The sequence below is a fragment of the Lynx canadensis genome, chromosome B2, assembly GCF_007474595.2.
Source record: "Lynx canadensis isolate LIC74 chromosome B2, mLynCan4.pri.v2, whole genome shotgun sequence".
NCBI lineage: Eukaryota > Metazoa > Chordata > Mammalia > Carnivora > Felidae > Lynx > Lynx canadensis.
Window position 1 is genome coordinate 43,145,978 of NC_044307.1, and position 14,013 is coordinate 43,159,990.

Sequence of the window (14,013 nt, forward strand, 5' to 3'; positions counted from 1 at the left end):
CTTTAGATATCCTCTACTGTGTCAGTGTCCTTCCTATTGGATGGTACCTAAACACTGAAACTAAACACAAAAATTTCCTTATCAGCAACATCACAATATTAGCTCCTAAGAAATGTACAGGCCAATAAAAGCCTAGAAGTTTTTTTTTTTTTTTTTTTTTTTCACATATGGTATTATTAGTCCACATTTTCTTTATCCCACCACCTATACTAACCATACTATCTGCTGGCCTACACTTCTCCATATTTAAAAAAATTAAGCTAAACTTTGTAAAATGTTTGGCTGAGATGCACGTATTGGTTTCAGAAATATTTCTTTGATTTGGCTGCCTAGGAACATTATCAAACAAGAAAGAATAAGGCTAATTTGGCATGAGTTGTTCTTAGGAAAAACAAGGTAGCTCCTAGAGACCTCTGCTTGCTTGCATAAACCACATGTTAGGAAAAAAACCTTAAAAATTAACTTCAATTCATATTAAAGATGCTAATCTGAGAACCCAAGCATAACTAGCTTGGTTCCTTATATGCCTAGTGTTCAAGAATGTCAGTCATTAAAATAGAATGTATTATGTATTAACTCCATGCCTTGAGAGTTTGATTCCAATCCAAAGCACGTAGCACCTCCATTTGGATCTTCCTAAAACACCCATTTGAATTCATCACCCTTTAGGAGCCAAGAACCCTTCAACTCTTCCTTAACTCTAAGAGCCTAAGGCTTAATTTTCTAATCTGACCTCCTCCTCTTCCTCAATGAATCCTTTGCTTGAATATTTTAATCAGCTTTGTTTTTCCCTTCTACAATTATACCTATGCTGCCTCTGAGGCCTAGAATATTCTCCCCAGTTTTACCATCTTGTCAAAGTCCTATCTTCCCTCAACACCAGCTTCCTCTCTGAAGTCTTCTCTACAGTCAGGGATTGTTTCTACCTCCATGCATCCTGTCTTCGGCACTCATTTGGAAATTAGCATATGCAATCTCAAATTGTCTGTTTGCTTGTTCTTCATTTCCTTGTTTGTTTTACAGAACACAGATCATACCAGTCTTTGGGGTTCCCCTTTGTACCCAATTTGTTAAAAAGCCCTTTAAAGCAGGCCCTTGATGTTGGTTGCTCGTTTGTAACACTGATGAGGAAGAATCCTACTTTAGAGTGGCCATTCTCTGTGTTTCGTCAGGTAATAAAGGGCAGGAAGATTTCCAGTCCCTCTGAATGTTCATTTTGACCACCAGTCACACAGGAGGAGGGGTGTCTGAATGGCCAGGGAAACGCTTGAGGCTTTGCTAACATATTTAGTCAGGATGCTTTCCGACACTCACGCTCCCGCCTCCCAGAGAGCCCGGGAAACCGAGCACACACAGGCCATTTTTCTTAACTACTGGGTAGCTGGGAGCAGCAGCTGTGGTTGCTGAGCGGTTGCCCAGGGCAGCTTGGCCACCCTGGAGAACCAAGAAAGAAGGGAAATAAAGAGTTTTCCTAGCCATGCAAGCAATCCCTTGAACGTTAAGGGAAAACTAGGCTTGTTATGTTCACTGTAAATTTCTTCAATTAGAAATGTTACAACAAATTTGTCTGATGTTAATGAAAAGCATACTTATACACATATTCATAAAGTGAACATGTACCAAAGATATTTTTAAAGGGTGTTCTTTGACATCGTAATTTGGGTTTGTAACGTAAAGAAAACAAAGTGTTTAAATCAACTGAGTAAGCTTTAGGGACTTTTAAAGTATGATGACTGATAATGATGTATGATCTTTTCTAAGGAAGAAAAAAAAGGATTTGTAATGGGCAAAAACACTTTAATTTCTACTTGGATTCCAAGCCAATCTGATCCTCCAAGGGGAATAAAAAGATGTCAATCTTCTGACGGATAATAAGACATATAGGCATATATATTTATATATTTTCTAAGCATCCAAGAGCAGAGACGCTTAAACTTGGGGTCCATAGGGTTCACAGATCCCTTAGATCCACAGAATGGTTTCAGAGGGTCTTTGAACACCCTGAATTATACACAAAATTTGTGAATATGTTTACGGAGACAGGGTTTATAGTTTTTGCCAAATTCTCAAAGGGGCTTAGCCATTTTCAGGTTATGTATTTCACCCAACTTGATCCAAAGCTCACTTCACAACTATACGTGTAGATGTTAACCTAACCTCCTTGCTGCCTTCTATCCGGTTATTAGATTGAATTATATGAAATTGCTGTTTGTGCTAGTAAAAAAAAGTTACATATTAGCAAATTCATTCAATAGATAATACCACATTTCTGGTTTGCAGGTATATGCTGCTTACAGAGAATCTTCATAATAAGAATGGTACACAGTTATTGCACAATGTCTTAAAGTCTGGCAAGATTTTATAGTCCCCTAAGTGGGGGTCCCAGCCACATAAACTGGATATGAAAGGATGTGATCCTCACAAGACAAGGGCCAATCTGAACACAGAGAATAAGCGGAGCCATGCTTCTTTAAATCATGTTTAGAGCTGGATCAATAACTGGGAAGTAAAATTATCAATAAATGTTGGGAATTATTAGGACACCGAATAATAGTGATCGTCTCATTTCTGAGGCGCAAAGAAATAAAGAACTATTCTCAACATTGTTCAAAGGCCCAAACCGGTTGTTCACCTCCCATGGAAACGAGGTGAGGTCTACAACTATCCCTCTTTCACTGCAGGGCTAGGGAAGCTAGATAAGGCAAGAAAAAGGTGAGCAAATAATTGTATTAAGTGGCTTGTTAGGGCCTGGAACATAGTAGGAACTCAGAAAATCTCTGTTTGAAAGTTGAGTGTGTTCAGATTCCTGACTGAAGGCTATACATTCCTACATTGTCTTTTTCAAAGAATTACTACCGTAAACACCAGGCATGAGAAAAATCCACAGATGTGTCAAAGACAAATTTTTTTGCTACTCACCTCAGCAGAGTTGTGATACTGAATGAAGGTTGCAGAAATGGCATGGCTGAAGGGGTCTCCTGCCTTGGTTACCATGTCCTGCCTCACAAGAAGAGCCAGGTCCACTAACTAGATCAGAGTAATGAAAAGAAGTCACATCACTGGAAAGAACCACCAATGTCAATGCAGTGGCGAAACTAAAAGCAATCCATTCCAAATGTTACTGATCATACGGTGAGCCTAAAAATCTGTATTGTGCACATGAGCATATGCTTTCATTGACTGGAAAATGGACCTATCCATGAATAGAAACACCATGAGAAACTCTTAAAAACTGATAATAAACTGAGGGTTGATGGAGGGTAGGAGGGAGGGAAGGGTGGGTGATGGATATTGAGGAGGGCGCCTGTTTGGATGAGCACTGGGTGTTGTATGGAAACCAATTTGACAATAAATTTCATATTAGAAAAATGAAATGAATAAACTGGTTAGATATGCTATATTCTAAACTGTGCTTTTATTCTATCAAGAGTATGGATGATTTTTATCCAGTAAAACATAAATGCAATTTAATGCAGCAGGCCAAATTTATTGAATAAACATGTGCTATTGAAAAAAAAAGAAACAATATATTCTGACTTTCTAGGGGAGTAGTTCTCAGACTGTATTTAATAATCACTAGGGGAAGCATTTTAAAATAGAGATTTCTGGGCTCTAGATACCGAGATTCGAATTTGGTTATGTTTTATTTTCTTGTATTAGTTTCTTTTATTTTTTAAAGTTTATTTATTTATTTTGACGGATTGAAGAGGAGCAGAAAGAGAGGAAGACAGAGAGAATTCCAAGCAGACTCTGCACTGTCAGCACAGAGCCCAACATGGGGCTCCATCTCACAAACCATGAGATCATGACCTGAGCCGAAATCAAGAGTTGGATGCTTCGACTGAGCCTCCAGGGCGCCCCTCTGGGTTAACATTTTAAACAAGCAGCCAGGAGAGGCTGATGCTTGTGGTCAAAGGACCATGCTTTGATTCTGGACTCAGGTTTTGGTAAGCACTCAGTAGACTGTACATAACTAGAAAGGTATTTCTCAAAGCTCAAAAATAATCTCTAAACAAGGTAGATGTGTCCTTAGAATTCAAGGTTGAGAAAAAGTATGCAGGGATACACAACTTCGGGTTAGGATCAAGTTGTAACAAACAGCCACTTTTACCCTAACACCCACCAGAGTTGAGGATACAGAGAAACATAACTGAAGGAAATTTCAGAAAATGGCAAGATTGCCATAGGATACAACTCATGGCTGTTCTCATTCCTGGAAGAGTAGCGGCAGAGGACCTGATCATGGACAGGGATTAGGAGAAAGCAGTCATGAATGGCCTGCTAGGCCAGATATTATAATTCTTACCTGTGCCACAGTTTCATATGCCAAATATGCTAAAATTTCCATAGCGACAACATTGGGTTTTATCTCCATACTGCTGCAGTCCAACCAGTCTCGAAATTTGGAGGCTTTTTTGGCTAGCCATCAAAAAAAATAAATATCGAAAATTTAATTTTTAAAGCGTTTTAATACTTCATGTTACCATCACAAAATGGAAATTACATTTGAAAAATAATGCATCTAAAACGCTATGTTTTCGAAGCCCTAATGATAGTGTCGGGATATTCAAGCCCCGAGAAATTCCTCATGCATTTGGGTCTTTGCATTTTGTATCCGTGCTACATAACACAGTACACGAGATGACTTAATGTTCAGACCTTCTCACAGTGTCAGAATAAGTCACCGTTGGCCATAGCTCATGTATTAACAATAGTCAAAGGGGTCGCTTGATTGTAACTTTAATTTATGCTTGTGGAAAGAAATTCCTGCAAGAAAGAACCTGTGATTAAAAAAAAAGAAAACGGGAACGTACAGAAATTGAATTTGCGATACATTTCAAAATGTGTCTATTACTGGAACAGGCTCAAAGTCACAAATTCAGAATAAAATAGAAAAAGTTTATGCCTGCAGTTACAGAATAAAATAGAAAAAGTTTATGCCTGCAGATGTCCAAATTCTTAAGCCTGACTTTCCGAACCTCCAGACTGATTTCAGCCTGTCTTTATACCAGTGCCTACTGAAATGCCACCTGGCCTTGAGTCAACCCTCTCTCTGTTCATCCCGGCTCCTTTCCCTCTGTGGAATGGCATCCCGCCTCTCTTCTTCACTCACACGGATCCTGCCTGCACTGTGTACTTCCCCACACAGTCATTTACTGAACACTTATATCATCAGATACCCTTTCATGCCCACTTATCATTTCTGAAACCGTATCAGAAGATTTTTTGCAGGCAAACACCACGCATCAGGTCTCTCTCTCTGCATCCCTAACGGTACCAAGCGCATGAGGAACCTTCCGGTAAAGATCTCTAAACTGCCACAGTGCGAGGCAGAGTCTAACCTGACATAGGGCCTTTATTAGATACTACTAATTTAACCAGTAATCAACAGGGAAGAGAGTGATGGTAAAGAAATCTGTGCCGATTATTCTTTTGGTTAATCTGGTCCCACGGGTCTATTAAAACCCTTAACGGTCACCCAAAGCATGATGTTTGGATCCTTACAGATACAGGCTTCATGAATTCCACATACAGAAGAGTTTTCTTGTAAATAAATCACAGAAGACATGAAGTCTTGCTATCGAAGTGTATATCCAAAGCTGTCAACTGTGGCAGAATTATGATAATCCCCTCAAAACTATCTCCCCAAAGTAACCAATCTTCCACCTACTCTCTGACATGCAACATTCCATCTAACTAGCGAGCTGCAATAGCTCCCAAACACTTGTGTAACATCTGTGGAATACTTCTGAAGTTCAAGTTAACAGGCAGCAATTTGGCAAAATCAATAAAAGGTACCATATTCACTTCTCCCTTTGACAGGTTGTTAGGAACACAGAAACAGGTATTTTGTGACTATGCTCTAAGCGATTTAAGAGAGGGAAGGGATAATTCCCAGCATTCCATCAGATCTGTCCACCCAAGCAACAGAATTGGTGGCTTCCTCACTAGATTTTAAGCTCTGAGAATGCAGGGATAAGGACCATGTGTCCACCCTGTATCTCCAGCACCTAGAATACGAATAGTGCCTGGCATCAGCAGACTCAAAATAAATATTTCTAGATAAAAACTGAATGAACAAATGAATGAAAGATGATACTTCTTTAAAGGGTAGGGTCTCAACTTTTCCATGTCAAAAAGGTGCACAGAGGTCCCATAAAGCCACTGTGGGTTACTGCTATTCCAACAACAGGTGAAGATTCCCTGAGATAATTCCCTCCCTGTCAGCTGCAGAAGGATGGCTTCAGCGACAGACCTTCCCAGGGTATTGCTGGGAAATACCAGCAAAAGAGGCACAGATACCCCCAGTCATGACAGTTTTTTTCCATCGAGAGGTGGGGGGCACCAGAATGAATGAGTTCCTTCACCTTTACTCCTCTTCTCAATGTATCAGGAGAAAGGGTAATCATGGAAATTGATCAACAATTTCAACAGAATCCTGAACAAAGGTCAGAAGTTCCTAGGATTATCAGTCTTCTGTGCTGGAATTAAAATAACTTCATACGGGGAATTAAAGATTAGTTAATTCTCATACACATTTTTATCTTTCTCATCATCAATCACTAGAAAAATTCAAGTTTCTCTCAATATCCCATTTTGCATCCCTGCATACTATCTCCTTATTTCTACCCCAACCGTCTCCCAGTCTTGCCATTCTGATCCTTCCCTTAGTGCCCCCTCTAATGCTCATTCCACTCTGAAGAAGTTCTTCTGCGACTTCAATCTCTTCAAAATTACTGCTACTTGGATTAATTGAAAATAATCCTCCTCAGAAGGCCTGGTCCTCCCTGGAATCTTCTGTAGTAGAGATTCCTTCTTTCTTTCCTCCTGTACATATATACTGATCAGCCATGGACTGCCAGCCTCTTCATTTCCCCATATACCAGAGCGCTGGGAGGTCAGACCTTCATTCTCTTAGTTTCTCCGACAGGGAAAACACAGGACAAGTGGACAGAGACTTCTTACCAACAACAGAGGCTAAAAGACAATGCTATCCTGTTTTAACAAATAACTACTAGCCCACAATTTCCTACCCGACTAAACTACCACTTAAGTATGAGGGCAAAATAAAGCATTTTTAAGACAAAAATGAGTGCTTTAAGCTCTCACAGAGCCTTGGGAAAAACAAAATTAGGCTGAGAAGGAATGTTTACTAATGATCAACTTAAAAAATTTAAGTCCAGGATGCATATTAAAAAATTAAGGATAGCAACTAGAATAATAGAAAGAGAATATACACTACACAAACTGTTTGAGGAAACATGGAGTGAAGAAAATCTAATTAATCTGACAGAACAATGAAAAGGAGAAGGAAAAGCAAAATAAAAAAGTAAATTTAAAGCACAAAGACAGCATATATAAACCCAACAGTATAAGTAATTAAACACACATACGTTAAAATCATCAATTAAAATACAAGGAGATTCTCAGATTGACTAAAAAGAAAATCTACGTATTTGTTTACAAAATTCATATATGAAACAAAAGGTTGAAAGGAAAGGCTTGCAAAAAGATCTATCAATTTATAACTAAATTTAAGCTTTGTGAACTAACGTTCATATCAGATGTTAAGACTTTAAGGGAAATGACTATCTAACTTACATAAATATAAAAACCAAAGTGTTGGTGAATTTGATCAGTATCCCAATTCTGCAACTTACCTTCAGCCTAAAAAGTTATACCTGTTAATTTAAAAATGCATCAGTAGTCCCAATCAGTGAATGCCAAGATCAAATATTTAAGAAGACACATACAGCTGGATCACAATTCCTATATCCTGGTAATTTATCAGAAGGGTAGAAATGAAAAAAGCCTACCATTCTGACCAGTGTGGGTATTAGTTCCAAATGTGCCGACCCACCTGGACTAAGCATTCCCAACCACAGCACTCTGGCATATAAAACAGAGTCTTCCACTAAGGTTTCATAATGAAGCACCTATGGGCATCATATGAAGAAATATTTTTAAATGCCCAAATCCATCTTCTTTAAAAAAATTAAGCATAATATTATGTCTAAGCTATAAGTATATTCTATAGAAAGGGAAAATATTCATTATTACTGAGTTACAAACAAAAAACTGAGTTGTTAAAAGTCCGATTTCCAAACATAAGATGTATGAGGACGCTCCGGTGGCTATCTGTTTTAGTGTGAAATAGCACGTCTGTTGCTTTAAGTGAATTAAATTTAAAATATGATTTTAAAAAATAGTTCAATAGCACTAAACGTTACTTTATAAACTGGAGATTTATACTTATAAAAGACTTGAATGCCATTTTTAAACCTAAAAATTACAATACAAAAACCTCTCATTTGCTGAAATTGCCATGATCTGAAGTGTCATTTACTTAATGCTTCACAGATGTAGGATGCCAAACTGTTAGTCAGACTGCAAAGTATATTTAGTTAGGACAAAAAAGCTCCCAAAACATGTTTTCCTATATTTTACTGACATTTACATGGGACACTGTTGGAAATGTGTCATTTATTTGTACTTGATGATCTAGAAATGAAGCTCTCATTTTCTTTTTTCAAATCAAATGCATTGTTATTATGACCACAGAACAGTTTTTCCATTTAAAGACACCATTGTGTCTATAATCCCTCAGACCAGGGTCATGTGCTATTCTGTCAGATTTTTAACCGGACTTTTCATCACACTTACTCTTTGACCTTTCCCCCGAGAGTCTTAGTCATGGAACTGTTGTGGTGAGGATGTCTGCTGCACAATTGAGCCCGCTATGTATCACGAGCTTTTCTGTACTTTTAGTAAGCTTGTGTGCAATGACGGGACAGTACTTAATTTATCACTAGGTTATTAGTGTTACAAGAGCATGGACTAATGAATTTGGCTCACACTGAATGCCTGTTACAGCAGGGGGTTACACACAAAAATGGAAGAGACTATTGATACGTTCCTTTGGGGTAATAAGAGTATGCATAAATAAATGGAAAGCCTGGTATTTATTAATATTGGGGGCTCTTAAATGTCATGACTGTGCTACTCCAGTCCATTGTGGGTCAAGTACAATCAGCAATACTAGTGTAAATATGACTAAGAAACTGGAAACGAAATTAAAGTGGGAACGTTAAAGAAAATGGAATTTTTCTGACTAAAAGTAATGTGAATAATTAACATGGCTCTCTGTATATTACCAGCACCCTTTAAAACCTCTTAAGACTATTAATTACAAAATAGTAGAGTGGGGTAAAATCTTTTATAGACTCCCCTACAATGCAGGGGTTGTTTCTGTAATAGTTATAACTATGCATATATTAAATTCACCAATTTCTAAGGAACGGAGATTGCGTCATACTTTAGTATATCTGTAACACATAATCTCTTAAACATATAATGAAGCAAAATTAAACATTTACTTACAGAAACTTAATTGTCGACTTTCACAGAATTCTGCATATTGAGCTGAATCCATAATTCGAGTTTGCCTTTCTGCTCTCTAACAGATAAAGAGACACACAAACAATGTTTCAGGGCAAGTAGACCACTGTCTATGTTTTCTTGGCTAAAATGCAGAAATGAAATTCCATTTTTCTTTCTTGACTTTAAGTAAACAGTTTAGTACTACCATAAATATCATGATACATAAAATTACGTTAACTGTAGTTTTGAAGCTTGTGTCTTTTGGAAGTTTAAAATACCATTTTCTTCTCCTCTGTTAGTGTCATTATAGCCGAAGGAAAAAACCCTAAAGAATCTTACTTCTTAGATTGTGTACTTCTAAATTTTCTTAATCACCATCCATCTAAGGAAAAACCGTGAGAAGATGATACAAATCAAACAGAAAAACTGTTAATCATTATTGCCCAACTATTGCCATAGAGCTGGGGATTTGCAATGTTAAAATTGGAGTCAATGAATGGAATCCATATAGTTTCCCTCAGAACACAGAGCCAGAGCTAACATCCATATTTTAAACTGCAAAGAAAATAAAGAAAAAGGTAAACACAACACAAAACCTTTAATCTGAGTCCAGGTATGATTCACAGTTTGGTAGAGTTTCATTCGTGGGTTTTTGATTCAGTATAGCAGATGTTTGCTGCTTCATTGTCCCACAAGAGGTAGGATAATTATAATTCACCCATAGTTCGGTGGGAAAGAATATGACCGCTTCCGCTTCCTTGGCAAGGGAAGCATTTTGAAATGAGACAGGCTGGTACTTCTTGGAATGAGATTCTGGCCAGTAAAGGAAAAAAATTCCCTGAGATTTTAATTTTTTTCTGCTTTGGAAGGGCTCTCAGCAAGTTTTCTTTATCACAGTTGGGAGTACATAAGTACCACTGCTAACGTCTGGATGTTTTTATGTATTTTTTTAAACTGAAATTATTGTTTTTTCATTTTGTTTGATTTGGGTAGTGGTCAACTGAATTCTGATGATGTATCTGTTGATGGGACGAATAATCGTGTACTAATCCTGCTCCATGCAGAAAAGACAGATGGGGTGGTGGGAGTTAAGGTAAAATTCACCAGCTCCTGTGGTTCTAAGACCACTGACTTTTTTCCCCCTTGCTTCTCTTTTTTTCTTTTCTTTCCCTCTCTTCTTTCCTTCCTCATCTCTCCTGACCCCATACATACAAACACATATACGTGTTGACATAAACCCAGACTTCTTTATTTACCCTCTAGGTTCAAGTATCCTTTTTGAACATGTATTAATAAACAGCATGCACACATTATGTACATTATGTGCAGTGCATATCTGAAACATTATGTTTCCTTAAGGATGTATTATTGGCTGAATTTTTCAATACTTAGAAGTATTTTTTGATATGTGAATGCATGATTTGGTTTTGTCCTTTTTAGCGTACCTGACACATGACTCAGTAAACGTGTGCTAATGGACAGTAGGAAATAAGGGAGAATTTTGAACATAAGGTGTTTATTAAAAAAAAGGTTCTAAGGCATAACGCTGTCAGTGCCTGACTATACATTTGTATTTCTAGCTCCGAGAGAATTTCTGACCATGACAATTAAACAATGAAACCTCCGTGAAATGAACAAATGCTACCATTTTAGCCTACGATCAGGGCAAATGACCATCATCGCCATGATGTGGCTAGTCCTTGATTATCTACGCATTCCTGTATGTCTTCTCTGCTGCTCTCCAGCTAGGCAGCTTCATCCACCCAACACATGCTAAACAGAAAGGACTTAGATAAATAATGGAAAAAGAAAATTCCTAATGGGATTCTTAACACTAACTTTCCTTCCACCGAGCTGGACAATCAAGATTTGGTTTCTCTATAGATGCTTGCGTGGTTGATCATTAAGCATCTGAATATGTATTCTTGGAAACGGAAGTTAGGAACACTCATCCTAAGGGGCTCAGGCTTCCAGGATTGTGGGCTTTAATCAAGCCAGGCATTTGATGTAAGATCCCGAGCTACATTTAAAAGACACTGGAGGACTTCCAATTATTACAGCTAGCGTCGATTCCTTTCGGACACCTGATTCACGGTCTATTGTCTTTTTTTCATCAAGTATCTTAAGTTTGCTTTCAATTCCTCTAGCACTGAAGCTTTAGAGCCCCATGAAGCTGGCCCTTGGCCGTGAGCAGAAAGCCACCGACCAAGTGCCCAGCATACAGCACACACTCAGGAAAGAGCGGCTGACTTAACAGCAAAGATGCACAGGCACTACAAAACCATGGCATATCAGAGCTGGAGGATGACTTCAAGTTCACCTTGTTCAAACCCCCTCATCTTAAAGAGAAGGAAATTGAGGCTCAGAGAGAAGTGATTTGTCAAAGGTCATCAAGTTAGTACTGCAGGCCTGGACTGCCAATTCCGGAGCCAGCCTATTTTCATTATAAGAAGTTGTCTCCAACCTACAGTAATGGTGTTACTCCAATATTTTTCTTTTTTTTTTTTTTTTTTAATTTTTGTTTTTCAACGTTTATTTATTTTTGGGACAGAGAGAGACAGAGCATGAACGGGGGAGGGGCAGAGAGAGAGGGAGACACAGAATCGGAAACAGGCTCCAGGCTCTGAGCCATCAGCCCAGAGCCCGATGCGGGGCTCGAACTCCCGGACCGCGAGATCGTGACCTGGCTGCAGTCGGACGCTTAACCGACTGTGCCACCCAGGCGCCCCCAATATTTTTCTTTGGAATCCTCTAAAGTCTATACATTCCCCTTACTAACCCATATCATGTGGCCACCATTAGTAATGTGCTCAAAGTGCTCATGCCCAAATACAATTAAATAAGGTCCTGGGTCAGCAAAGAAGGCATAACCCGGGGATAATCAAGTGCAGAGTGTTCAAACCGTAATGAACCTGATAGTGCACAGGTGTGCTGCAAACACATCACAGGTGTGCAGACATCCTGTTTTCCCCTCAACCTTCTAAATGTGCAGGAGGCTGAGGCAGCAGAACCCCCAGGCCGGTATCTGGTTGTAAGCTGCCTTGTCCATTTACCGCAGTGTGGCATAAAACGATCGCTTTCTACGTGTGCCGTGACACGAAAGAGGGTGGGAAGCAGTTGTACTAAAACCAATGAATGTCCCTGAATGTTACGTGACACAGTGCATGTGTGCTATTCACAGAATGGTCAAGTGAGCTCAAAATGAAATCAGAGACACCGACTGGCAGTCCAGGATGCTGAGGATGATTCAGATATGCTCATCACGCTAATTTTCGTCTACTCCTCTCTCTTCCCCATGAGTTATTTCAAATAAACCGAAAGAAAGGGACAAATGTGGCCTTATAAAAGGGCCCAAATCTCTCACATCTGATTATATTATCTCTGGTCTATACACTGTCACCTTAAAATCAGGAAAGGTGGTAAATATCTAACCCTCATAGACTCTGTGTTCTTTAAAGATAGTTAACTATGTTTTACTTCTCTAATCTCAGCATTGGTCAGTGCTTAGCTTGGATTTACCTGGATCCCAGTAAATGTCACTGGCTAGCTGCATGGGTGGGCAGGAGGATGGATGGATGGATGGAGGCAAAAGAAATGCATATAAATCCTTGTTGCCTGATCTAAAATCAGGAACTGTTAATATTTGTAATCAAGTTGTCCAAATTCCAGAGAGGGTAGGTGGCTTTTTAAAGCCAAAGTCCCATAAAAAAAATCAAGACATTGGCCAACTTATTAAATAAGCTGGCTCCAATTTTCTGTAATGTTCTCATTCCACTTGTCCTTCTGCCTCTATTCAGATCACCCATTGCAATCCACGCTTTGAGTGCACACTGACAGTCCTCTTCTATTCCTGGTACTGTAGGAATCACCGGAAAAGATGCAAGAGGGAAAATCATAAGCCCTGTAGAACAGCGTGATCAGAAAAACAATGCTTATTCTGTACAGAGAGCAGCACAATAACCTTTAAAATAAACCGTTGTAAAAGCTCCATTTTTCAGTTGAGGATACTGAGCTCTAGAGAGTAAAAAACAATCTTTTTTTAGAGAAGTAAAAAAAAAACAGCTTTTTAAGCATAGAGTTGATAAAGCTAGTAAGTAAAACTTGGGTCCTAGACATCCTCCTGTGAGGTATATCACTGAACAATCATGGCAGGTTAATCACAGCTTTTATTCATCCTGGATATTCTCAAATTACACAATGTGCTCCTGATCTCAGACTGCCACATGGACGTAAGGTCATCTGTGGATTAGTCATGCTCTTGTATCTACAAGTCCAATTTGTTTTCTACTTATCTGTCAATTCTACCCAGTCCTTGGTTTATGGTACATACTAGAGGCTTTTTAAGAAATTAGACCTTACCAGTACTACAATCTAGCAAAATATTCCCATAGAGGGGCATACATGGAAAAATCACTTTCGGAAGAATTATTCCTAACCTTTTCCAAGCATGCAACAATATTCTAAAATTTCTTTGGAATGGCTCTTTAAAAAGGTAAGAGAGCATAGTTACGCTAATCGTCATTCATTTCACTACCAAGAAGTTAACAGCCTTTTCTGGCTATTGTAAAACAAACTCAGAAGGCAGAATTCCATGCCAGATGAACTCATTTTCTTGGGTCCTACCTAAATGAA

General features: G+C 38.7%; 1 protein-coding gene across 2 annotated transcripts in view; it reads right to left on the bottom strand.

Annotated features, from left to right (window-relative positions):
• The window catches only part of SUPT3H (SPT3 homolog, SAGA and STAGA complex component), a 543,143-nt gene that overhangs the window by 97,452 nt on the left and 431,678 nt on the right, over positions 1-14,013 (bottom strand). For both annotated transcript variants that reach the window (XM_030315632.3, XM_032593173.1), the window contains exons 7-9: positions 9,382-9,457; positions 4,307-4,419; positions 2,920-3,027 (exon numbers count right to left, since the gene is read on the bottom strand). In XM_030315632.3, the coding sequence (XP_030171492.1) occupies positions 2,920-3,027; positions 4,307-4,419; positions 9,382-9,457 (297 nt within the window). The remainder of the gene's footprint in view (positions 1-2,919; positions 3,028-4,306; positions 4,420-9,381; positions 9,458-14,013) is intronic.